Genomic DNA, 27386 nt, shown 5'->3' on the forward strand with positions numbered 1-27386 from the left:
CAAAACAGTCTATCAAAATAAACAATAACCGTAAAAAAACAAAAACAAAAACCAAAACCCAAACAAAAATGTGCACTATCTTATAAATGCTGTGGTAATACACATAATCACTCAGATAAACTCACTGAAGTATCTAAATCTCAGTCCTTACTCTGCAAATAAATCCATAAGCATGTACTCCATTTGCTCCTTGCCGTTATAAGATCTGTTTTCCTCACCAGTGCCTAGAGCTCCTTGAGCAGATGCTCTGGACTTTCTGCACAGTGAGTTGGGAGCACCCCAGAGATACCTGTTTGCATAGGCCCACGCAGCAAATCCTGACCACACAGGGCTTGGTGCACATGCAGATCACCTGGGCATGCTTCCAGAAGGTGGTATTTGCTGTGTACTTACTGGGGAGTTGGTACATACATCCAGAGTTGGCGTGTACAGGAGCATCGGTAATTCTCACCAGGACAAATACAGAAAATACATGAACTCTGCCTGGTGTATCGGGTTTGCATGGCAAGGGTTTGGTAGCAGGGGGACTGCAGAGGGGGCTTCTGTGAGAAGCTGCCAGAAGCTTCCCCCATGTCCGACACAGCTAACACCAGCCGGCTCCAAGATGGACCCGCCGCTGGCCAAGGCTGAGCCCATCAGTGACGGTGGTAGTGCCTCTGGGATAATGTATTTATGAAGGGAAAAAATCATTGTGCAATTGCAGCTGGTGAGAGGAGTGAGAAGATTTGAGAGGAGCAGCCCCGCAGACACCCAGGTCAGTGCAGCAGGAGGTGGCTCCAGGCGCCGGAGCAGAGATTCCCTTGCAGCCCCTGGTGCAGCCCACGGTGGGGCAGACTGTCCCCCTGCAGCCCATGGAGGCCCATGGCAGAGCAGATCTCCACCTGCAGCCTGGGGAGGACCCCGTGCTGGAGCAGGGGGGTGCCCGAAGGGGGCTGTGACCCTGTGGGAAGCCTGCACTTGGAGCAGGCTCCTGGCAGGACCTGTGGCCCCGTGGGGAGAGAAGCCCAGGCTGGAGCAGGTTTGCTGGCAGGGCTGGTGACCCTGCGGGGACCCATGCTGGACCCATCTGCTCCTGCATCCCGTGGGAGGGATGGCCCCACGCTGGAGCAGTGCGTGAAGAATGTCAGCCCGTGGGAGGGAGCCACGCTGGAGCAGCGTGTGGAGGACTGTCTGCTCTGGGGGGACCCCAGGCTGGAGCAGGGGAGGAGTGTGAGGAGTCCTGCCCTGGGGAGCAAGGAGCGGCAGGGACAGCATGTGATGAACTGACCCCAACCCCCATTCCCCACCCCCCTGCACCGCTCGGGGGGAGGAGGGAGAGAAAATCAGGACTAAAGTTAAGCCTGGGAAGAAGGGCAGGGTGGGGGGAAAGTGTTTTAAGATTTGGTTTTTATTGTCTCATTACCCTCCTCTGATTTGATGGGTAATAAATTAAACTAGTTTCCCCAAGTCAAGTCTGTTTTGCCTGTGTCAGTAAGTGGTGAGAGATCTCTCCCTGTCCCTATCTCAACCCCCGAGACTTTCATTGCATTTTCTCTCCCCTGTCCAGTTGAGGAGGGGAATGATGGAGCAGCTTTGGTGGGCACCTGGTGTCCAGCCAGGGTCAACCCACCACACCTGGCTAAGATGTTTTTTTTTTTTCCACAGGAAAAAAAAGAAGGTAACCCTAGTGCAAAAGGTGCCTTGTCTTAGAACATCAGAGCATGTAGGTTTTGTGGTGAGAAATAAACCAGCGATGATCCTGTAATTTGGGAGAATATCTCAAAGCCCAATCAAGGAGAATCCTGCAGATAAACTAAATTAGCTCACAGCATATATAGCAACCTTCCCATGAAACACCAGCTCAGCACAGCAACTGCTCTTCCAAATTAATTTCACAGCTATAGTTCACTGCATTCCCCTCTTTTTTTTTTTTAAACAAAATCCTTAATGCAGCATGTCGGGGGTTAAAATTTTTCCAAATTCTCTCTTCTATTAAGCTACAAGGACCGTGAATCTGTTCCACTAAAATAAAAGGATGATCCTTCCCCATCTCCTCCCCCAATAACAGTTTGTGGGTTGGGTTCTGTGACAACCTGTCTATTGGATGAAGGCAGGCACCACAAAAATGTTGTATCTACTGGAAATCAGTAAGGAATTTGGATTGTGTCATTTTCCAACAGTCTTATGCTGGTAAAAACAGTTTCCCCGGAGGTCACTCACCTGGGTTAATGGTGATGAATTTGTTATCTGAGGGGTATTCCTCTGGAAACCTGTCCTCCTTTGGAGGAGGTTTTCTTGTTGTCTCTGGTCGTCTTGGGATCTTCCCCAGGTAAAGTTCGTTGGTGAACGCTGGCGGCACTTGGGTGGAAGGGATCGGCTGGGGCTGAGTGTCTGCTTCGGCAAAGCTCTCCTCCACGGGACCTCTAGCCGTGGGGGCAACGTTTTGGTTTGGTTCTTCACCCGATATGGTTTTATTTCCTTCCTCCTCGGCAGTCCGGTTGGGGGAAGCCGTGGCCATGTTGGGCTCCGTGCTATTGCGTGCCTCCGTGGCCGCCGTTGCCCTGTTTTTCTCCTTCTTCTCAGCATCCTTTTCTTCCTCTTCCTCATGCTCCCGCTCCCCATCCTCGCTTTCACTCTTTTCGTCCTTCTCCCCCTCCTCGCCTGCTCCCTCGCCGTCCTTGGTCAGCGCTGAGTCCCGCTCTGGCCCCGGGTCACCACTGAGGCCACAGTGGCCTGGCTGCCGCTGGAGGAAGGCCCCATCCCCGTGGCCATGGACACGAAGGAGAAGGGGAGCCCTGAGGAAGTCCAGGTGGAGGAGCCGGAGCTGATGGGAGCCATGTCGGCTGAGGAGGCAGGAGATGCTGTGGGCTTGAAGGAGGTCACCGGCAGCAGAGGGGAAGAAAACACAGCAGAGAGCATCAGCAAGGGCCCCAACATGCTACCTGTGGTCATTTTTCTCTTGCTTTTCCCTCCCATTCCACACACATGACGTTCTGGTTGCTATTCTCTTAAAATGAGAGACCTACACCAGCTGGATGCAGGGCCAAGCCAGGAATGGGACATGCCTCAGAGCTACAATGGCAAACCACGAAGGGAGGAAACTTCCCCGCATTCGCCACTTCCAAACAATCACTGGCATCAAAAACCTCTTTACCCTTATCTTTATTTTACAGTGGGACCTTTTCCACCCACGCCATCGGTGACTTGTGAGTAACATTTCCTCTCAGGGGTGAGTAGGATGTAAAGGAGTTTAATGAGTTTAGCTGCATTACTCACAGTGCTTTAATCCTCAGAATACAGAAGTTTAAAAATACAGCGTTACATAAGGGCTGTCCCAAAATAAGGGCTGTGCTGCCAACGTGAGCATCCATGGCTGGTGGGTCTGCTCTGACAGGGAACTCTGGCTCTTCCCACACACATTGTGAGGGCCTCAAACGCTACTATTTTTATTTCCTTAATTTACCCATCAGCATTATTCTTCCTAAGGACTGATGCTGCACTGAGGCATCGCTCTTCTTAGAAAAGACCTGCAGCACGGCCAGCTGGGCACTCCTGAAGGACTTGGAGAGCATCAGAAGCCCTTCTGCGAGTCACCACGACCTCTACCAGGACCACCATGCTGTGGCACCCCCATATAGACTCAGCTTTCCCCATCCACAGGGCTCTCTCCCTGGCCACCACCAGTGACCCAGAGCCAGGGCTGGTACAGTCCCACTTCCCCTGGGGAGCTGAGAGGTAGCAGGGAATGAACCATGGACTTTGCATCCTCTGCACCCTGCCACTGTGATTGTAATGTTGACCCAGTGCATGCATGCTCGCATGTGGGTGGCTGTGGAAATGGAAATAAAACCCCTTGGTATATACTTAAGGAACTAGACAAGTCATTCCCCTTCCCAAATTACGTGTGGAAAAAGACACTGAAGTGAGTTGACTAAGGACAAGGAGTAATTCTGTGGAAGAGCTGGGGTCAGCAGTTCTGTCCGCACAACCTGGCCACGCTCCCTCTCGGACTTACTGAAAACTGTCTCATGTTACTGAATTCATCAGCAAGAGGAGCATTAGCCGGAAAGGTATGCATCAGACAAGGACAAACAAGGGTTAAACAGGTGCCACTGAATGTTGACCAAAACTGTAAAACGTTTATTTTTGGAACTGAAATGTATAACTTAACAGTATTTCTGCATCTCTCTGTAATTCCCAGTTTCAGGCAGGCTGTGTAGTTGAAATGCTGCAGCAAACCAAGAAAGGCTGCTTTCTCACATTATTTTGGACCAGCTGCAATCACAGACAACCTGAGATCTCAGAAGAAAACCTGTGCTTTAGAGATTTCAAGTCAAAACTTTAAATAAGCATCTAAACTTTTGGATACTTATCAGTGTGAACCCCTAAGGCACTGTGAGATTTGCTTTTTGCTGGCATGTACAGTCTCAAAGCTGGACTGAGTATTAAAATTTGACAGCAGATTTTATATGTCTAGAATACCTCTATACATCATTAAAAAACATTAATCATTCAAATTCAAGGTTTGTATGTATTATTTGCTTACTAGGGAGTATATCAAACGGGAACAGAATAAAACTAGAAGCAACGTACTTTGAGTAAATTCAGTAGTATGAATTCAGTCCATAAATTTGACTGAACAATTCAGTATACTGAATGCCAAGAAATTTAGGTTACGGATCGTTATGTCAAATAACCTAATAAGCTGCTTTCAAAACTGAAACAGTGTATTCCAGTTTTACTGTAAAAGTATCAACATTTCTGATTCTGGAATACAAAAGTCAGCTTTGGTGATTCATTACAGTCTCACCTGAATTAAAATTAAAACAAAGAGCTTGTTAAGGCTTTATTCCCGCAATAGCAGGTATCCTTAAAGCACTGGAAGAGCAAAGATGCTGTGCGTGCAGCCTTATTCCTGTTGCATATACTTCTGATCATACAGTTAATAAAAGAAATTAAATTTATTTCCACAGTCATCATTAAGATTACAAATCCCCTCTAAATGGGTTGAATAATTGTTTGGGAAGATTTTTTTAAACACGTGATTCTCCAGTGGTCAAAGCCTCTTGGAGCATAAAGCTAGAAAACCAAAACCCTTCGATATTTTAGGTATGTTATAAAACCTTTTGTGGCACATTTGAAAAACCACCTCCACAGGAAAGCCCGGTCCCACCACAGATTTCCAACATCGTGCTGCCACCTGGTGGGAATGCCACCCCAAATTACTGCTGCCCATCCGCGCTCCGCAGTGATTTATGGCCACGACTTACCACTCCTGTTTTCACAATTCTGGTCCCCTCGAAAATTCGAGTAGTGTTAGCTGAGAAACAAAGGACAGCAGCGTGTCAGCCCACTGTGAAGGGAGGCACCGCGAAAATTGCTAAGCAGCTGCGCAACGTTCCTACTACAAAACATGCCTGCAGGTCTCAGTTTGGAGTAAAAGCATCTCAGCTCGCTTGGTGTCACTCACCTTACTTTGTAATTGTGTCTAAAGACACGATTTTGTCTTTAATTACTCCGGCAATGCCGGTTTAAGTGCACTGTCAGAAAACACATGCTCTCCTTTCAAACCCAAGCTGGATGCAATGTCCTGACTTACACCAGAAGCAAGAGCAGCTGATGACAATATTTTTTTCAGCCCTTACAATATTATTATCATAATTTATTGCTATTTATACCAACTACAACTATAATCAGCCTCTGAAGAATGTTTTGAAACCTCAAGTGGATTCTTGTTCTAGATTAGATCTTGGGTACAGCCAAAGATTAGAAGAACAGCTCCTTTTTGGGGAGACATGAAAGTTCATGCTTTGAACACTGGGCCAGAGTACCTGGCCAAAGAGTATCTGGCAAACCTATCAATTATGATTTACTCTTAACTGGAATTAAATAGGTATCATGGTCAATTTTCCAAGAATTTTTCCATTCTGTTATCTGCTGAGAGAGGCCATAATCAGTAATATAAAAGTTTCTGACTTCTGCCTGGCACTTAAAGTGAAGTCCAAATCACTATGCTGAGATACTAAGAAACTGAGAACTACAGACCAGATATTGCTTGGACAGGACATTTCTCGTCCGATCCCTGCTCTCCCTGCGATGCTGCTAATGCTGTGGCGTGACACCAGAACGGAACTAAATTGTGTCCACAGCTTGATATCCTTCAGATGCTAAGTGCTAACAGAGTAGGACTAAAACCTCCACATTTTCCAAAAATCAGACTCAAAAATGCCTCTCTCATTTTGTTCCATACACAGCACTGTGTAAGTGACTTAAGTCTTTGCTTCACCTTAAGGATTTAAATTTTTAACTCTGCTTGTTTTGGTTTTCCACTACCCATTCCACGATTTATAAATCTGTAAACTGGAGTGGGAGGGAGTGCTCTCAACAGAGATGAATTTTGTCCTACTTCTTAAAAAAAAAGTAGCAAGAAATTTCTAGGAAGGAGCAGAAGTTCACCACTTAAAAAACTCAAAAAGCATCAAGTTCTTCTACCAAATCTCAGCTTTACCAGATTTCTCCAATAAACTTAAAAGGAAATCCATAACAAAGGACAGCTTAGCAACCAGCTCTTTAGCTTTCATTTAAATATGTATGTGCTGGAAATCACTGAGGTGGTGTGTGTGGTAAAACCTGAACATCTCCACATGTGGTTGTCAAGGTAGGCTGATCTCCTTTCCTCTTTACATAAAACAGACACCGATCAGACTCACATTCTGCTATAGCTGTGCCTCTGATGCATAAGCAGTCTCTGATGAATTTGTTTTAGAAAACAGTACCAAGAAAAGCTCCGAATTCTCCTAAAACCTGACAAATGCTGCCAGCAGAGAGGTGTAGGCAAACCCCCATCACTAGAAATAGGGCTCTGGTAAAGTCACCGGCCACAATCTGAAATTAGCATTATCTACCCGCATTCAAACATCTTCTGAAATCATTCCACAGCATATTGCACCCTGCAAAGAAAATGTTAAACACACAAAGAGCCATAGTGTAAAAATATGTATGTGTTTTTTTTACCTTGAAAGAGCATAGTCTGGCTAAAGTCACTACGCATTTCATTTCGGCAAACTGCTTGAACTCTGAACAGATAAAGGATGTCAGGTGAGACATGGCTAATGATGGCCTTCTGTTTAAAAAAAATAGATATTATTCAGTTTTTTACCCCCACAGTACTGTCCACGATCAGTTTGAAATATATAAAGCATTGCGCTAACACAGGACATTTCTGCCATATAAGACAAACTTATTTCTAAACAGAAATATTCGCTGGTACCCTGGAAGAGGACAAGGCCAAGGTCAAAGGACTTCCCTGGGATTGAAGTGATGCACCCAGACTCTGGTGACCCTTCCCACGAGAAAGAAATGAACACGTCCCACATCTACTCTCACGACAGTCTTCATACCTGAAAGTCTCTGCTCTCCTCAGAAAAACACGAACCTCAAAGCCATTTGGCCTTACAGGATTTAAAATGAGATTTTTACAGGTGGAGATCTGAGTGCCAAACCTGGGATAAGCCCAGAAAAGTCACTGTATGTTCAAACTGACTATTTATCTTGCAACAAACTGGCTATAGCAATTTGATGCCGGTGGCCTGTGTAATACCGTGGCTCGGTACCCTGGACTGGGGTGTCCCTGCGTACTTTTACACCTGAGATACTGCCTTGCTGCCTCCCAGCTACTCTTCTGTGTTGCCTTAGTCCATGATCACATCAGGCCATGTCTTGTGGCAGACAGCAGCAGTAGCTGTGTGGGTCACTTGAAATACCAGTGATCTCCTTAGCCAAACACTGTCTAGCTCCGTTTCAAGACGGGACAGCCCAGCTGCCTCTGCCAGAGCACTGAAAGCAAATTGCACTTGCCTCTGAAAAAGACTTTCCTTCTTCTTTTGCCCCTAAAATAGACTAAGCTGCCATTGCTTTCTTAACCTCCAGGCTCTGCTGCACAGCACAGGGTCTCACTGCAATTTATTTCCAAGCTATCACTCCATCACATCCCCTGCACTTTTAATTATTTCTTTTACATAAAACAGAATGCTGTCACTGTGCCCACCTCATTTTTGCTGATTAAGGCTCTCCTACTTATACCTGATTAAAAAAAATCTCCCTTAAGAGTGTGAAGTTATGACAAGAGAGAGGTTACAATACATCATAACCTTGGGTGCCTTTCAATAGATTCCTTTCTGATTTCATGAGGCACATCGTTCCCTAATGTGACCCAGATAACAATGTCTAGTGGGGAAATTGAAAATATAAATGGAAATGAAGTAAAAGAATCTTCATCTAAGGGAATAAGAGAAGTATTATTGTATAACTGATTGAATGGGCCCAGAGGACTGTGTATTTGAAAAAAAAATATGATAACAGTCATTAGGACTAACACTCTGTGCTGCTGCATTTTTCATGTGCATATACAATTACTGATTTCATTATTCTAGAAGCTTTCTTTGATTAACAATAAACGGAGGCCTTTCAAACCTGAATATGTCTCTTTGATTTTATATGCAGAGAATGTTAAAGACCAGTACAATACTTGCTTCCACTTAGACAAGAATGACAGGCAGATCGAATCCTAAATGGAGGAGATAGATCAGTGTTCCCATCTGCGCTGGAACTGTCTTGCTCTTCCCTCTTTTTCTCCCACCGCCAGACGTGGGCAGTGCTGGTACAGGGCCACTCCACAATAATCTTCTAGCCCCAACCATGCAACTCCTACTGCTGGCAGCACTTGCTGCCAGGAACTGCTCCAAGGACTGCAAGGGGCTCTGCACAGTGAAAAGCCTGAGCCCAGGAACAGATTTTTGGGGGATCGGACTTTTAATGTGAAAATACGTGAGCTGAACACAAGCCAAAAGGTATTCAGAGCCTATCTATTTCCCGAGCCAGCTGCTTCTCAGCTACAGTATATGAAAAAGCATCTGCAGATTTAGTCCTTTACGCACTCACATAAACTATAAATTCACACTCTAGTGTTTTGGGTAGTCTGTTAGGCAACGTTCAACTAATGCTGAACATTTTAATAGCAATTAATTGCAAGTCAAACACTATCCTGTCTGTAAGGTAACAACTGCTTTCCCTCTTCTACTTCTTTCTACTGAGAAAATAAAAATATAAGGATAGCTTGATACATATGTCTGGGGTTGATGCTGAGGTTTTACCAGGTCCTTGTCACTGTCCTTGGTGAAAGTCTTCTCCTTTTCATCTTCGTTTTTAGTCCAGCTATATGAGATCATGTAGTTCATGATCGGAGGGTGGTAGATGATTTCTGGTTGGTTCCAGGTTACAAGTAATGCTGTCCTGTTCACAGGCTGCACTTTCATGTTGACTGGGGGAGTGCTGCAAGCTAAAAAACAGAAGGAAAAAATATGAAGCTCTCCTAAATAACAGAGGGAAAACAAACAGGAAGAATTGTGCTTCACTCTAAAAGCCAGGTTTTTTCTTTAATGCCCTTGCCTACAGTAATAGCTTAGACTGCAATCCACTGAGACCAATGGGATTTAATACCACCTGCAGCTGCTTTCTGCTCTCCAGAGTAAAGGGAGTGAGAGAATCCATTCTCTGCAGGCAGGTTGCTTAGTTCTCGACTTATTTTCAGTCCTGACATTTGCACATACACTTCAACTTGGTCTCTTAAGAACTCTGCATTGGAACATAAAGAAGTCCCATCAACCTGCGTCCCTGGCCCCCAGTCTCCTGACGTATGAAGGGGGTAAATGCTCCAGCGTGCTCTGCAGGCCCTGGAAATAGTTGGAACCTCTGAAAACATGACACTATTGGGTCAGTATTTTCCTCTTAACCTAGTACATTTTTGCACATGAGCATAAGTTACTTTATACTCCTCTTTCTGTATGTTTTCCTTCATAGATTCTCAACTGTTTGTCAGTAATGTATCACCAGCACAGGGAATAGTGGCTCTTGGTGGCCCTTGGCCACCTCCTTCTCATAACAGGCAAGGGAACCCTCCAGCCAGGCTCCGAAATCCGTGCTTTCCTAACCCTGCCCGCAGCGGGGAGGCACAAGTTACTTCTCACTCAAGCTTAAGTTGGTGGGGACGTCAGCATCGGAACAGCTTAACCAGCGGCCAAAACTACAGCTTCTGCTTCCTGCAGACACCAAAACCCAAACTTCTCTAGGGAAGACCAAGCCCAGGCGCAAACTCAGCTCATACTCTTCAGGAGGAGTGGGGTGTGCACAGCTTTTCGAGCCATCGAAATGTAAAGGTCAGGGTGCTAATGAAGAACACTAGATGGCACTCATATGCTATCGGAAACGTACATTGTGCAATTCCCAACTATAAAGAGTTTAGATTTTTTCCAACCTTTAAAATCATGTTTAAAATACACAATTCAGGATAGATTCTCACATTCTCTTTCCCACTATAAACTACAGAAACCAAGAAAAATCACTTGCAATGATACCTAAACACATGTGCCGTGGCAAAGGAGCTGGTCTCTTCTGCCAGGGAAAGTCAAAGTGTCACCCAGCCCATCACGCTGACACTATCTGCAGAATTATTTTTCCCAATACGGCTCTTCCATTTAAAGCCAACACATTCAGCTTGTTTGCACTCTGCAGGTATGTGACTGCGTGTATATTTGGCCATTATTTCACTTCTAAAGAGTCCTGGCAGCACTGAAGGGGAGAAGGGTCTATTGCTATGCCTTGACTTGCAGGTTGTTCATGTAGCTCTGCCGTTACATTGCTGGAATAGCTACAGTTCCTAAATAAAAAATTATTAAATGCTGTAAACACCAGTATTCCCAGTACAATAGAAAAATACCTGTCAAATGCATTTGTGCAGTTATAACTCAGTAGCTAGGCTGAACAAGAGAACATATATTGCAGAAATACACTTGGGCAGGAAAGGTCTTTGGCGTTTGCTCCTGCCATGAGTGGTGACAATCTTGCAGTTTTGCAGTAGATCCTTCTGCTCAACCCAGAAGGATGATCCAGCACAGCAAACAAACCCTGCAGTATCTCAAAGCGTTGAAAAAAACAAATATGAGTTTCTATTTACACTGAGTCGAAGGGACCCAAATGGCATTCTTCTGGCAATGCCACAAAGCCAGAAGCAACGCCTTGGTCTGCTGCCTGCAGACCCTTTCCCTTCTGCTCCCTCCAGACCCTTTCCCTTCTGCTCCCTCCTGGTCTCTGCAGGGAGCCCACAGAGTCTGGGTGCCTCAGAGCACGGCATGAAGGTGGCCAGGACCTGGCTGAGAGGGCACGGCTGAAAGCAGTCGCTGTTGTCACTATTTACAGGGCTTCATGATCCTTGGTATGCCTCTCGCTCCTCACCTCTTTCCGCTAAGATAGTCAGATCAATTCTCACTGACATCACTGTTTATTGATAACTGCACCAATAAATCATAACTGCCCCCTTTGAAGCCCTTTGTCATCACAGAATTACACTTCAAAATGCCAGGCCAGCCTTTATTGCTCCACCTAATCAAAGCCTATCAGAGATAGGAGCCCAGGGTGAAGGACTACCCAGACGTAAAAGTCTTATCCAGTCCTCCTTCTCCAGGAGGACATGCAGAGATTTATATATTTAAAGTAATCATGCATCAAATTGTTTTAGGAATAATTCAAGCAGGTAACCTTCACAACAGACAGAGGGATCTACCTTAATTGCAACACCCCTCTGAACCATGGCTAGCCAGCTGTTTCTCAGACAAGGACCCCAAGCCACCCTAGGGAGAGGGGACGGCCACATCCCTCATTCCATGCCGCTCTCTGCAGCCAGCTTTGATGCCAAAGCTGAGTGGCTGAGGGAAGAAGTGGGTATTTCCCAAGGGTAGGTAGGAGACTCACCAGCTCAAAGCTGGGAGACCCTCCCTGACCCCACATCCCGGTCATGAGCGCTTTTAGCGGCTGAATGACTCCAAGGACTTCACTGAGACAAGTTTTGACGGGGACAAACCTCATTCACAGCCAGCTAAAAGGAAACTGAATTTACAGTACTGCTATTTCACAGTAAATATTACAAAATTTTCATGACTTAGTCTGACTTCGTTCCAATTACTCCAAGGCACATCAGAGTACCTGATGTAATTAAGTAATAACCAACCTTTTCTGTTCAGCCACTTTTTTTTTTTTAACAGCTTATGAATGGGCAAAAAGGAAATCTTTTTTATAAAATGAAACATATGGTTTTATTAATTTAACCAAACCTGCTTGGGACACAATGGAATAAAAAAACATTTGATCCAATAATTCAATTTGATGATTTAATTAAAGTGATACATAATAACGTAGTAAATGTCTGAAAGGCAAGAAAAAAAGTGTAATGATTTGACCATCTATAAAACAACTGGCATTTTCCAGAGATCTAATTTTCCTCTCAATACTCTGTGTGCCTTGGATTTTTGAAAGAAGATTAAAAGAACCGCAGGCTCCTTGCTTTCTTCTTCTTTTTTTTTTTTTTTTTTTTTTTTTTGGGTGCTAAAGAACCTCTACTGATTTTGCAAAATGTGCAGCTGAAGGACAAACAGAAATGCAGAAAGAGATTGGGACAGGGAGGGAGAAGTTTGCAGCTTCCTCTGAATTGAATCAGGACACACTAAAGAGAAACATAAGCTTTCCTTTTTCCTTTTTCTTTTTTTTTTTTTTTTAAACCAGGCTAAATAAGAAAAAAAAGCCTGTGTATTCATGATTGCCTGAGGAAAAAAAAAAAGAACCAAAACCAACAACCAGCATCATTTCACGTTGAAATAGCATCTCAGCTATTTTTAGAAAAAAATATTACTAATGCTCCCTTTTAAATTCAGATCCTAAGGGATAATAAAAATATTGAGGGGGCTTTCAGAATGTCTTTCTGTGGTGCAGTGCAATACTGAGCAGATACTTGAATTGGCCCTATGTAGGTGTAGCAGGACACCAAAGCCACTATGTCCTGGCTAGCAGACCGCCTGTGCCAGGGCTCCTGGAGGCAGAAGAGCCTCGCCAGGGCCACAGGGTTCCACCTTGGAGGCACTCAACAGGCAAGTGCTTTGCAGTACTGGGGCCATGCCTCGCAGCAGGCAGCGATGCCCTGAGCGTGGCACACCCCGCTCCTGTCGGAGGGAAAAATCCCCCTCCACCCCCCTGTTGGGGATGACCTGAACAGGGAGCCTGGCACACAGGCTGGCTCCTGCCTTATGGAAAAGTCCTGCAGAAGGGGGAGGGTTGCGCGGCTGCATCTGGAGGAAGCCCTCTGACCCGACCTGGGGCAGCCTCAGCCGGCATTCCCAGCTGCTGGCCATGTGCGGGGCTGCCTGGGGGCTTGACACAGCCTTTTCTCCGCAGATCAGCCCGCCATGGAAGGCAGGGAGCAAGCCAGCATCTTGGCGAGCCTTGCCTTCCATGGCTCACTCAAGCCTGGCGAAAACCTGTTTGCCACTTGCGGACAAATGTAGCATGCTAATACAGTCCTAAGTGCTGGCCAGGCCAGCCATACAGCAGAGAATTATTTTCTTCATGTTAAAAACATTCCAATGGGCTGGAACAAACAAAATTAATTTAACAACTCCGCATTCATCTCTCCCATAATTTGATTTGTATGTTGTATTTGGCTACGTAACCTCCACAAGGCTTTCCTAACTGAAGCCTGATAAAGCTTAATCCAAAAGCTCCTGGCAGCTCCATTTCAGAGAGCTGAAAGACAAAAAGGGGGCTTATTGTTTTGCAAAAATTAGCCACTGATATTAAGATACACCCATGAATGCAGAAAGGGCATGTAAGATAATATTACAGCTTTTTTTTTTTTTTTTTTAAGAGCAGCCTACATTTCTTTTTTAAAGACAGAAATGAAAAACCAGCCAAACTTTCTGGGTTTCTTCAGTCTAGGGAGCAAGCCAGCATCTTGGCGAGCCTTGCCTTCCATGGCTCACTCAAGCCTGGCGAAAACCTGTTTGCCACTTGCGGACAAATGTAGCATGCTAATACAGTCCTAAGTGCTGGCCAGGCCAGCCATACAGCAGAGAATTATTTTCTTCATGTTAAAAACATTCCAATGGGCTGGAACAAACAAAATTAATTTAACAACTCCGCATTCATCTCTCCCATAATTTGATTTGTATGTTGTATTTGGCTACGTAACCTCCACAAGGCTTTCCTAACTGAAGCCTGATAAAGCTTAATCCAAAAGCTCCTGGCAGCTCCATTTCAGAGAGCTGAAAGACAAAAAGGGGGCTTATTGTTTTGCAAAAATTAGCCACTGATATTAAGATACACCCATGAATGCAGAAAGGGCATGTAAGATAATATTACAGCTTTTTTTTTTTTTTTTTTAAGAGCAGCCTACATTTCTCTTTTAAAGACAGAAATGCAAAACCAGCCAAACTTTCTGGGTTTCATCATGCTTTTTGCATATGCTACCTGCGGTTATAAAAAGAGCTATTTAGGGAAAGTCAGAGAGCGCATAAGAACCATATATTTGGTTATTTCTTGTATACCTTCTCCCTGTAAAACAGGTACCTCATATGATGAATCCAGTTGCACTGGGCTCAGAGGGATTTACAAAATCCTCTAAAAAATGCTCTAAGTTAGCTCTTCCATGCATAAAAATGTCACCACTTTAAAGGCAGTTATTTCTAGCTGTGCTCTGCCCTCTTTTGGAAAATCCCACTCTCTCCCTCCTGCTGCATGCCTCAGCGATGCAAAACTGTCGTTCCTCTCCTCGGTACCATGGGATACACGTTCTCTGATGAAACCCTGACAATTTTCAGCACAGAAAAGCAACGTGCCAGTGAAGTCCTGAATCCCTCATGGTGAGAGGGATCTTCTGAGGCAATTCATACGTGGAGAGAGGAAACATCGGCACTGGGATGTGCCCATAGACCGTTACTGGATCAGGACTGCCCAGAGGTACCTAAAAGACAGGGACAAGTGTCTATGTCTTGCTCTGGGTGGCAGCTCCTGGCCATAAGGTGAGAGGGGCTTCATTTCTGCTTTTTCCCCCTGCTCAGGGTGTGCACGGGATGGGTGGCAGGGAACGGTGTTTCTCCCTTACAAAGGAGGAGCACAGAGGATGGTAGATGGGGCATTTCTTCCCACATGCTCAACAGGAGAGAAACTGAGAGGTCAATACGGGGGTTTCGTGCCTTTCTTCCCCATAAGGGCACACAAGTTGGTGGCCAAGCTCTCGGAAGAGAGAGGGAGTTTCTTTCCCCTCTGCCCCAGCACTGGGAAGGAGTTAGAAGGAGAGTCTGTCCTTCAGGACAGACGGACCGCTCGCTGCCATTGCTGTAACATTGCCCAACTCAGCCACAAGTTTCCCGGCCGATTACAGAGAAGCCTGAAAACTGTCACTGATGCCTGTGCTATTGGGCAAAACACTGCACCGAGTCCAGTCAGCCCTGCAGCCCCCAGGAGCCCGACTGCAGACAAGACAAAAGCGATGCCACCACCTTCTCATTATTAGACCCTCAAAACTTCAAATAAGCCCTGAAATGCAGAGATATGGGTTATACAGCAATAAGAAAACTCACGGTTGCTTTCAGTGCCATGCCATCAGCTTCCTGGCAAGGGAAGCCATACAGTGCCAGGTTCAGGCACCTCGCGTTGGCGTGACTCAGTGGAGACGCCCGGGAAGAGACTCCGACCCATGACAAACAAGAGCATTCTTTGGGCTGTTGGATTCAATCTCTGAGTTCAGTGAGGGCTGTGCTCCCAAAGGATAACAAATAGACTACAAGGATCATATGCAGAGACAACACAGACTTTAATACATAGAGAAGTGCTAAGAGGCATGCTTAAAATATTTTACACCACCCCCCCCCCGCTTTTACTAAACATTTGAAATTTTTTTGCTTTGCTTTAGTGTACATCGGTAACTTCTCGGAGTGCTTATAAATGACATTATTAATATATAAGGATAATTGCTTTAAAGAGAAGCACACATTTTTCCTTTACCTTTGCCTGCACTTTGCCAGCAGGCATTTGCAGGCTCCAGAGCATGCTGTACACACAAATATTTGTGTTGATCTACTTCAATCCACAGGCAGAATGTAGCTAGGAGACAGACTATTTATCTTCCCTGCTCTTACCTTTCACTATTCTTCAAATAGACAGGGTTGTTTCTTAAGGTGTGAGGGACATCGGCAAACCCCACGCTTGTTTTATGAGCCCAGCAAAATATCCTGCTGAGCGAGCCGGCACGCGGGGGGCCACTTCCAGCCGAGGGGCTCTGGGCAGGCGGGGGTTTGCCCCTCTGCTGCCTTGCCCTTCTCCCGAGGTGAACGCACAGCCAGCATTTGGATTCATTCCCGTATGGTTTTCTTTGTAGCATTTGAGTTTCCATGGCATCACAGCAACAGACCCTGTTTTACTGAAAGGCATGGACTGCGTGTTTTACTACGTTGTGTTTGAGCCCAAATATTTCATATATTTCACAAACACCGTTTCTACAGCTGTGGCGTGAATTCTCCGTGGGTGCAGATCAACTTTCCTCTGTCAGATGCCATGCTGGGCTAAACTGATGTCCGACAAGGATCTGCCCCTCAAGTTTGATGTTTATATTGCACACACAGAGGGTGGTTTGTGTTTAAAAGGTACACCTGTGTCCTTATTCACACAGTGCGTCCGATGCAACACATGTGATCACATTCAGTGGCATGTGCTGTATCAACAGGGGCAGAATGGAGGATTCCCGACGTGTATTTGCCATGTGAGCCAAGCTGCCCTTTCCGATGTCCTGGTGAGGGTTGCTTGGACCAGGGAGCACAGGAAGAACAAGCCATCAGGGCAGGTAGAGCATCCCACTACGTGCCTGAGGGATGCCCAAAACCAGTCCAGGGAAGCAGCTTCCCATTCAGAGCTTCTGGGGGCTTCTTCCAACACAAGGGATGAGCTGCAGGCACTTGTGGTCCAAAGTACTGTCAAGACTGAAATGAAAATCAGTACTTCTGTGGGCCAAACAGCTGGGTCGGCAGGTAGGCAGTGCAGAACGGAATTCACTGCAGGTGCAAATGGAATAAATCATCAAGTTCCTTTACAAGTACTCAGCTCTTCCAGCTTTAGTGGCAGCTGTGAACCCAAACCATACCTAAACTTTCACAATGAATTCCTCTTGCTCTTTTGGTTTGGGCCCTTTACAATGTCTAAACAAGTGCAAACAGTTACTTAATTATTTATTAATAAATTTACTGGTAAGCTGTCCACTACGCTCAGGCACAGACACATGCACTGCTCACATTACAACCACATGGAAGTTACTATAGGTGAAAACAGAAGCCTGCAGAACACAGCTACCGCGAGGGGAAGCGTGAGACCTATGTCAGGAATAGGTACCAATTCTGTTTGTACCTGATTCCCCCTCAAAATGCGTTGGGTTTTTTCCTGAAATGCTTTGCCTTCCACCTGACTGATCTGAAACTTTGGAAGGCACCAGCCTGTCCTTTCCTGCTTTTGCGTGACGTGCTCCAAGACAACTGCATACGCGAGGCCCCAGCATCGCAGAGCGAGACACGGCCGAGGTGGAAGAGATGAGATATGCAGAAGGAGTACACTAATTTCCACCTAAAATGTGATGACAGCAGGTACTCGAGGTGCACGTCAAAAGAGACTCTGGCAGCAATAGGTGAGTACATTTACTTGGAGCACTGAGGCATAGTGGCAGCCGGGCAGGTCTATGGTACAAAGAAGATGCAGGGCAAGCAATTAGCAGCACGGTGTTACCACCCTCAAGTGCAACCTCTTGCACCGAGCCGGTCTGCCGCGCCAGCAGAAATCCTAATAATGATACATAGATTCATTGGCACCAGCACACAGTAGTAGGGCACTGACCTGATTAAAGGGGAATGGAATCAGGAAAAGACAATCTTCATCACGTAATGAAATCAAAAAGGAAAGTAGGAAAAGTCCAGTTATCCAAGGAAACCGGGAAGGAGTTGTTAATCTATCAAGAAATCAACCTGTAAAACAGATTCTTCTAAAGGACAAGAACAATCAACTGTCATGGTAAACATAGAGTAAATTAACTAAAAAAGGTTCTTACTTATTTTCATTTTCCCTAAGATACTTGAAGAAGGTAAAGAGTTATAATTTTCCTTTAGCAATTCCAAGTTAAGATGCCAATAATCTATCATTGTAAATTTATATTTACAATGTTGTTTTGGATAGATTGCACTTATTGCTATACAGTGTTTTGTGGTCATTTAGGTTTTGACTAAAATATATAAATGACGTTCTGTGAGACTAGAAATTTTCTGCCTAACATCCTTTTTGGCCTCCCAGAGAGAACCCGAGGGCATGAAGAGACTACAAAGTTGTTGTTTTGAGAGAGTTCTCATAAAGCATGGGCATTTAGAAAGCAAGAACAAATTACTGGGAGTAATAATGGAGGCTATAAATGAGACAAATAACTGGTTCTTATTCAGAAACACTGCTGCCAATGCTGTAAACTATCTGCCTCAAAATGATGATGTCACTGCCCTGCATCTCCAGAACCCAGTGATGCTGCAGTGGAGATGCCCTCCAACGCAAGGATGCCATGCCACACAGAAAAGGCAATGCCTTCCTTTGTAGGAAGTCTTCGTTTCACTTCTGATGCCAGGAGCCGTGAAATAGTGAATATGAAGTAAACTGCTTTGCTTGAGCAGTGCTGTACCTAGCTGTTGATAGCTGAAGCCATGCCTCCAGTGCAAAGCATGCGGGAGGGAAAATCCCAATCTCTTCTATCCACGTTTTAGTGGCATTAAGTTACAAGGACTCCCAAACTGTGCATCACTACCGCTTACAAAGAGCAGTAAGGAAAATGATAGCCTGCACACTACTAGAGAAATGTCCCAGCTGTTAATTTAGAGTCCAAAGCTAAGTAAGTTTTACTAGAGTGAATTTATGACTGCTCATTATTTAACTTAGTCTAGGATCATAATTAAAGATGGTACTCTAAGGCGAATTCCCACTGATGGGAAACAGCATCATTTGAGACTCCAGCAAAGAGTAATCAGACACCTTTGGGGAAGTAATCAGGCATCTGTGAAAGAAAACTCTGATGTCAAGAGCCCCTCACATGGGATGCTTGTTTAAGTGTTGTGAGGCTTGCAGCACGTTTAATGAGACAGAAAGGTTAAAGGGTTTTTTTTCAGCATTAAAAAACATAAAGAGAAAGAAACAACATTTGATGCTCCTAATCAGCAGCAAAATAAAATGGGCAAATAGTGTTGCACATGGGGTACAACCTAAACCAAGGAAATGAAACACCTTTTCCTCCTGAGCTTCAGTGCCTACACCTTTACCGAAGCAGGCAATGTTTTGTAAATACATCTCTGCTTGATGGGGCAACATGTGAAAGCAGTAAGGAACATGCAGAGTTAGGTCCTTGAACTGGATGGACTTTTATTAAGAATTCTGCCTATTTATCCCTGAAGAACAATGCACACTATTAAACTGATAAATAATTAGGAATCCCTCTGGCAAAGCTGCTTGAAAAGACAGGAATGGAGTATGTGATGTGACAGAGCAACACAGTCCTGAGCCACAGAGGCCAGGCCAGAGAAGAAAGGAAGCAACTTCAATGGCGATGGTCGTGTGCAAGAAAATCAAACACTGTCTCTGATACTTGCAGTATCTGATGAATATTTTACTGATACATTCCCGTTTAATGTCTGTACAGAAAACCTCTAACTTTGGAAAACTTTATATAAATCGGTACTGTAACACTGGTGAGCCCTCTTGTTAAACTTTACAGGCCTGATGATCTGCACTATTTAACAGCACGATCCACTGTGTATCTTGAATCTCTGAAAGTGCCATTTTCTTAAAGAATATTGTTGTATGATGGTTTATTACTAATCCACCAGTTGCTACAATTACATAGCTGAGCAGTATTCGTCCTGAATGGTGTACTTCAGAAATCAGATATTTAAAGATGATCTGTACGGTTTCTTGAAACAGCTCCAGGGTCAACTTCAGAATTAAGCTCAGCTCATGGGCTCTGATTCAGCAAAGGTCTTACGCATATGCTTTTATTGCAGACATACGAGCAGTCCTCAGGAGAACTATTTTAAATCAGCTTTTGCCAACGGGAGGAAGGAATGAGATAATGGAACCAAAGAAAACGCTTCTTGCTAAATACTAACACAAAAGGAGAACTGGAGTTTTCACTCCCAAGTGAAAAATTAGCCCTCTACACTATTTCAAATCAGCTAAAATATTCTCACCATCTTGTATTCTGATGACTGAAAAGACCGCACCTCCCTTCATTGCCTCTTAAAAATTAAAAAAGAGGAGGGAGAGAAGAGTAACTGCAAAACAAAAGGCTGGTAGCATGCATATTGGCTAACAAACTGGATCCAAATGTACTGACAGTTTTGGTTGACCTAAAATAGCCTTTCCCAGAAGACATTTTATTTACCAAATGCCACCACTTACAGGGCTTTGCTAAGGAAATGCTCAGAGGACTGGCATAAAGTGAGAAATAGTTTTCCTCCAGTGTATCTGCAGGTTACGCTACTGGCCATGGTTCTGTGACCTGAGATAGCTTTGATAGCTGGGAGAAAAGACGTTCCTGTTCGGTGCCAAACTGTTTAGGATAGCAGGTTTGTCAATGGACAACTGCAGAGCCGCATTGCTTTGTGCTGATCTGAAATTCCCTATTCACCAGGGAATTCTGAAAATTATTCTGAACATTATGCAAATTGTTCTGGGCACATTTTCCTCCAAAATAAGGAAGGCTTACATAACGAATGCTACACTGTTTTCTAGATTAGCAATACTGCCCACAGACTTAATAGAGTGTGACAGAGGAAACAAATTGCAAAAATTCACACCGACAAACAAATCCAAACTTCCCCTCCAGAGCTGAAGACCATCACAAACCATATCACCTTGCAGCAAGTAAAAGACACGTTCTTGTGACCTTGCCTTTTTCTACAACACACAAATCTAAGCATGGGGAGGGAAGACAGCAGCCAACGTGTGACAGCCTTTGGTCACATTGCTTAATGCAACGTGGAAAGCATTGAGATGCAACCATGAGGTGTGCAGAAGAATCTGCATAAAATAAATTTGTTATGCTAACCCTACGCTCTTATATTTGTATGCTAGACTGTCTGGCTGAGAAGTGCTCCGTGCACTCGGCTTCTCAGTACTTTTGCATGAATGACACTATATAAAGAGGTACTGTATTTACTAGCTGAATAAACAATAGGTTTTGCTTTCACTCAAGTATTATGACTTCAACTCATTTTATTTATATGTCAGTAGTTCAGAATGTGCAGTGGACCAGGCACATCATCACTGTTCACCTTTGTCAAAGAAGGGGCCAGAAACATCCACGTTGTTATATCTCTGGAACGGCTATAACTCATCCCTGTAACCTTTGGAGGATACACTACAATCCATTTTGTGTTAGCAACATTGCAGCAACCTATTTATTTTTAAGTTCATGAAAAAAATGTACCTATTTTCAGTGTCCCCTGGTGTGCACACAACCCAAAAAGTGACAAGCTGACAGAGCCGGTACAAAAAGACTGGCTGCCCAGCCATTAGCCTCCTATAGCAAAAGCTCAACAAAAAAAAAAATCACCGACTCTAGCATCATCCCTGCCATTAGACGGCACGCTGAGTGCTGTCAGATCACGGGAAATGGGGGAATGCATGCCCCCCACCCGAGGGTCTCCCTTGAGCATGTTGGAAGCTCAAATTCCCAGGCAGGCATGAGTGCAGAGCATCACGGTACCTGGACATGATGGGAGAGGACCCAGAGAGAACCTGCTCAGGAAACCAGTCCCCAAGCACGTAAGGTGTCAAGCACTCAGGCAACAAGCTATGTAAACATGGACTAATGTTTGTGCAGCTCCCATGCTGCTGTAGACTGGCTCACATCACGCTAACTAAGCCATGTGCGCTTGGTTGAATCTGGGCCTTAGAGTTCTTAAAGATCTAAGTCAATGTGAATCTTCCCAGTAACTCAAGTGCTCCTTCGATATCAACACCTCCAACAAACGTCAAGATCAGCCCATTAACTACAGATCTTAGTGTCTGCAATGCTCTGTCAAAATTGTGGGTTTCAGCTCTTTTCTATGGGGGTGAAAATCACCTAAAGCATTTTTATAATCTTACAAACTATCCAGTGAGGCAAGGAATATGCAGGCATGTGGCCAAAGCAGTAAAATCTCCTTGAATATTATACCAAATGTACCAGAGGTACCTTGGCTGCACTCAAAATAAAAACTAGTCAGTTTTGTCACTTTTAACATAATGTAACCTATTAACTTTCATCACTGTTCTGGGTAAGTAATATGTACACAGGATATAACTGAAGAAATAAATATTGACACATGTTGCTGTTAAAACACTGATTGAAAACTGCAGGCCAGAGCATCAGAGCGTAGCAGGGTTTCTTCATTCCCAAGATCTCCTCCTCACTTCTGATGTAAATTCTCTGTCCCAAGGCTGCCTTTAACGTACGTGAGGTTTGTGTACGTGTAGATTATATATATATAAATAAGCACGCTCACAGAATAATGAGCCCTGAGAAATATACTCTTCCAGCACTCTCCTGGGAGGGTGAGGTTGCTGAACGCAGCTGTTTTCATGATTCACGTCCCCTAAAAACTACGCTTTCTGTGCCTGGCCAGGTGAAAATGCCAGGTACGAAAGGGAAGCTTGTAAATCTGCTTAGCTGTTTCCTTCTGGCAAACTGCTCCCCTCTTCTTTACCTCTACCCAGAACCGGTTAAGCACCAAGCACTTCTCGAGACTGAAGACTGGGTAGTACATGTCATTCTCCCTACCTATAAATAACACCATTCAATAAAATAAAGGCAAATAAAGGTAGTAAATGATATTTATTTCTAGTCTCATTTTATCCATTACGCATTTCTCTCAGAATTTTCGATGCACTCCTCTAGCCGGGGCTGTCTGTGCCAACGCAATGACTCCAACCTCCCTCTCACCCCCCCCATCCAGCTCATTATCCAGTGCCTGACAGAAGCAAGCGCCAGCTGCTCTACAAAAAGGCACATGAAACACTTCAGCAAGACATTAGAAAATCACCTGCCTATAAGGAAGAGGTTTTTTTCCCCCGTCACTATTACCAACATATTGATACAAATGTTGAATTAAAAGGTCGATGGTTCTTCAAAAGTCTCGTTACTGTAAAAATGAAGCCCATAACCACATCTGGATACTCTATTCCCATTCAAACACCCAATGAGTCAGTGCTAATGGGGCCGAAATTTTACCTCTGACCTCGTCCCTTCATGTTTCCCTTTTGTCAGGCATCTCTAAGGCACTACTGCCAGTTGGCAGAAATAGGGACATCTCCAGTTTGAGACTCACATGTTCTGAGGCTTTATTGCCATGGCACCCTGTGACCGAGAGTTTCATAGGTAATTGCAGGCCCACCCAGGATTTGCTAATCTGTTGACGCATACTAACATGGAATGCCTGCGTACACTGTATTATTTCTCTGGTAGTGCACAGCTATCCTTGACACCATTTGATGACAAAGTAGACAAAACAAATTCTCCTAACAGTCAAGTGCAAAATCTGTAAGTGTCATCTACCTTTGGAAGCTTCCGTGCCAAGTGGATTGTCCAAGAGGTCTGTCACATCTTGGCTCCAAGCATCCTTCACAGCAGACTTAGACACCTTCCTGTTGTTCAGGTTTTGCTGTGGTCGGAAGTTATTCCTCAGGTACTCCACGGACTTGACATGGTCTTGCTGTTCAGTGGTGAATATGGAGTAGAACGCCTCCAGCTGATCACAGCCATCATGGCAGGGGAGAGAAAGGACATTAATTAGGAAAACAATGTGGTGAAATCCGGGTGGCTGATAAGAAAGTAAAATGGCAGGAAGTAAAATGTTGATGCCAAGACTGATAAACCACATGGGAAGTCAGGCTGCCCACTGAAATCACTGCCAACTGTCTTATCTCAGCACAGGGCTTATCCTGCCCAACAAAGGAGAAGGCCTTCCAGCAACCTGTGGACATCTGTCATGGGCAAGGAAACATTTGCCCTTAGACCCCTTGTCTGGAAGGATTTCACGTGTGACACAGCCACACCAAACCCTCCTCACCCCTGGCACTGTTTTGTTTTGCAGTATCGCGTCAAGAAGTGCTTCCAGGTCATTCCACCCCGAGAGCCTTCTCCCGGACAGGGCAGCGCTACCGTAGGTGCCAGGCTAAGCTCCACGGACAGCTCTGCAAGCACGTCCGCAGGGAGGTCGCTGTGGTCGTCACACCTTCACGGGACAGACACCCAAGCCCGTCCGCTGCCTTGTCCAGGAGGAGGTCAGTAGCAGAGTGGAGCAATCTCAGGACTACCTGCTCCAAGCGCCCTGACCTCCCTACCAACCACTGTTCCCTCAGATACCTAGCTACAGGGCGAGAAAAAAAGTAACACAGAATAAATGTATTTAGGCACAGTTAGCATATGCTCCTCAGGGAATAAGTTTCCTCTGTTGGATTCAGATCTGAGCTATTTTTAATAAAATGTATTAACTTCTAAGAAAGAACTGTAATTGGAAAACTTTTCTGTTACTTCATATCTTAGTATTTCTTAGAAAGAAATTTCTAGCCAACTAAGGTGAAAATATTTTCAGCTAATATTTTTTCTCACAGCTATCAAGGTCAGTACAGCGTTTACTAATAGCTTGTTATCATTCAGGTCAAGAATTAGAATTAGTTATGTTGCTGCTGGAAGGACTGAGCAAGACAGAGCAGAGAAGGATTCAGTCCTGATATTGTTTACATCAACATCAATTACGTGTATCGATAGTATGGATTTGGGGAGTACAGAATCTGTCCCAAGACTTTAAAAAGGGGCTTGAATTACACTCATAGCTTAATGACATGTCACTTTGAAAGCTACACCCTTTTCATTAAGATCATCTGCTCTAAAAGCTTTGGAGAAGTGTGTGAGAGTCCTGAAACTCGCAACTGGGAAAAGTTATCATTGTAGCCTCAGTTGATAGTACTGATAAAAATAATCAAAGGAAGGTGTAACAAAGCAGTTAGGCATCCTCCACTGAACCGAGAGGCGCTCACTACCGTTATTTGATTTCCTTCCAAACCAGTAATCTGAACCCCCATTTGCTGTTGCTGTCCAGCTCACCCAGTCTGCTGGGCTCGACAGTCCTGGTTATTAGGCTTAAATACGTAAAATTTCTCTGACCCCCAGGGCAGGAGAGAGTCAATTTTTACACATTTTGTTTCAAAAGTAAGTCCCCTTGGAGCGGGTGGTGCGTTGAGGCGGCTAATGGAGATGTGCATAGGAATGTTATCACTGGGAGCAGCGCATGGATGGCGGGAGGCAGAAAGGATGGACCATGCCGCTCTGGTCCTGAGTTTGGCAGCTCTGCACTAAAACACAAAACCAAGGGAACCAAGTCCTGCTACAGCCAATCACCTCCAAGATAAGAGCACAACTCGGGCTTGTACATTTTTGGCAGTAGCTTTCCCCTGATCACAACTACTTTTAGTGTACAAGCAGGGAAACTGAGGCAGGGGGGCAGCAGTGACCAGCAGGGAGGGGTGACAGCCAGTGACCAGTTCCCACCACAGGCAAGGAGCTCAGGTGCGGCTTCCAGTCTTGCAGGCACTGACGGTGGGATTTGGACTGTAAGTTTTTTGCATCGTAGATGAATGCCCTATTCCCCAGTTCTCAACTGCAATTCTCTCTCTGATTCTTCAGAGGAACATCTTGAAAAATCTTGAAAACCATTTCCTAATTATTAGCAGGAGCCCTTCAGAAGCATTGACAGATGGGTTAAAAAAGGGATAAAGGGACTATTATCTTAGGCTTTTGTCTTAAGAAAAAAACCCAACAGATGATACTGCTATGCCCTTCTAGGAAAGCACAGATCAAAGCTCTTGTGAATATTTAGGTATCTTTTGCACTTCATGCACTGGAAGCGGTTTTGATGAAGCCAGCTAACAGGGCTTAAGGTTACTTTATAAAAGCTCAAGAACTTGGGTAGCAACTGCTTCTCTGAAGTCAAGTCTCTAGGCTTATACTTCCATGACATTAATTGAATTTTTAAACTTTCAGAGAGAACTTTTAAAATATTTTCTTCTGCCATGCTACCTTGGGGAGGTATAATTGCATTTTAACAACTGCCATTTCAAATATGATTTTTAACCTTCCCCTTTTTATGTGTTGAAGTATATATAACTCATTTCAACTTCGTTTTTACTTATAAAAATATTATCTCCCACAAATGAGAAATTAATTTATCTATAGCCAGGAAAAAAAAAAAAAAAAAAAAAGACCTGCAGTCAAGGAGCTACATTCATACTCTTCAAGGAGTACAAGAGCTCCCATTCAGAAGAAGAAATGAAAAGCTGTTATGATACCATTGTAGATGCAGGGAAACCTGATCTAAAACTCAGAGTCATGTAATTACATACCATTAAAGCCTGATGTGCACAGTTTTCTAAGGACTGGATATACAAATGGCAATTAAAAATACTGAAACCGTTATAAGCACAATGAGATACTCTGAGGTATGCATTATGAGAGATAATGCCATGCTTTGGGTCATTGAATGCACTTAGCTTTACAATGCATCTGCAGGGTGACACAGCTTGTCCTGTTTTGTTCTCTAATTATCGGGAAAGATGACGATGATGGAGCACTGAGAATAAAATAGAGAAGCCTCCACAAATGGACCACTTCAGTACTGTCCTTTTTACAGCAAGGTATTTTGCACAAAAGCAAGGATTTAATTGGAACAGCAACAAAGCTTAAACAATATCACTTTCCTCCTCTGGGATTACAGACAGCTTCATGGGGTTTGTGATAAAGAAGGTTAAACTATGGCAATGGATTATGTTGCCCTGTTTCTGTTAAGAGGAACAAATAATAATCATAGCAATGGCAGGGTGGCGGGCTCTTAAAATACACCCATCTAGAGCTGCCAAGGGGAAGAATAGTATTATTTATTCCACATGTGTTGTAGTATCAATGAAAGTCTGTCTACACACAGAATTCCCAGCCCTTCAACCACACACGCATGCATAAAGCAGCACAAGGCCAAATTTTAAAGGCTTGACTTGGCACAGTTACTATTGTACAGTGCAGGAAAGAAGCTCTGCCAGGATAAAGTACCTTTATACCATTATAACGATGGCCATAACTGGTATTTACCAGTTTATTTGCACTTGTTAAAGAAAGAAAAAGAAAAGATGAAGTCATGACCCACCTGATGTGTATACAGGGTACAAAACTGAGCGTGGGCCAGGCCTTGCAGCCACCAAATAATAAACAGTAAACTTATTGATGTAGTGAAAAGCTACAAGGGGATTGCAAGTATCCTGCAGGCAAGGGCAGAATTCAAAATGATCTCGACAATCAGAGAAATAGCCTGAAAAAAACAAAGGGTCCGATTCAACTGGGACCATGTGCAGAGAGTCCCACGCTTCAGCCAGAACCGTGGGCTGCATGAACGCGCGATGTGCCCAGCACGGCAAGAGAGCGCGCTGGG

The 27386-nt window shown here is 44.4% G+C and overlaps 1 protein-coding gene across 1 annotated transcript in view; it reads right to left on the reverse strand.

Annotated features, from left to right (window-relative positions):
* PTPRG (protein tyrosine phosphatase receptor type G) overlaps nucleotides 1-27386 on the reverse strand; it is a 413949-nt gene that overhangs the window by 74508 nt on the left and 312055 nt on the right. The window contains 6 exon segments of the mRNA XM_035903838.1: nucleotides 2200-2691; nucleotides 2694-2847; nucleotides 5250-5299; nucleotides 6994-7102; nucleotides 9132-9316; nucleotides 23465-23657. Of these exon segments, the coding sequence (XP_035759731.1) occupies nucleotides 2200-2691; nucleotides 2694-2847; nucleotides 5250-5299; nucleotides 6994-7102; nucleotides 9132-9316; nucleotides 23465-23657 (1183 nt within the window).

The sequence above is a fragment of the Egretta garzetta genome, unplaced genomic scaffold (assembly GCF_000687185.1).
Source record: "Egretta garzetta isolate BGI_Z169 unplaced genomic scaffold, ASM68718v1 scaffold91, whole genome shotgun sequence".
Taxonomy (NCBI): domain Eukaryota; kingdom Metazoa; phylum Chordata; class Aves; order Pelecaniformes; family Ardeidae; genus Egretta; species Egretta garzetta.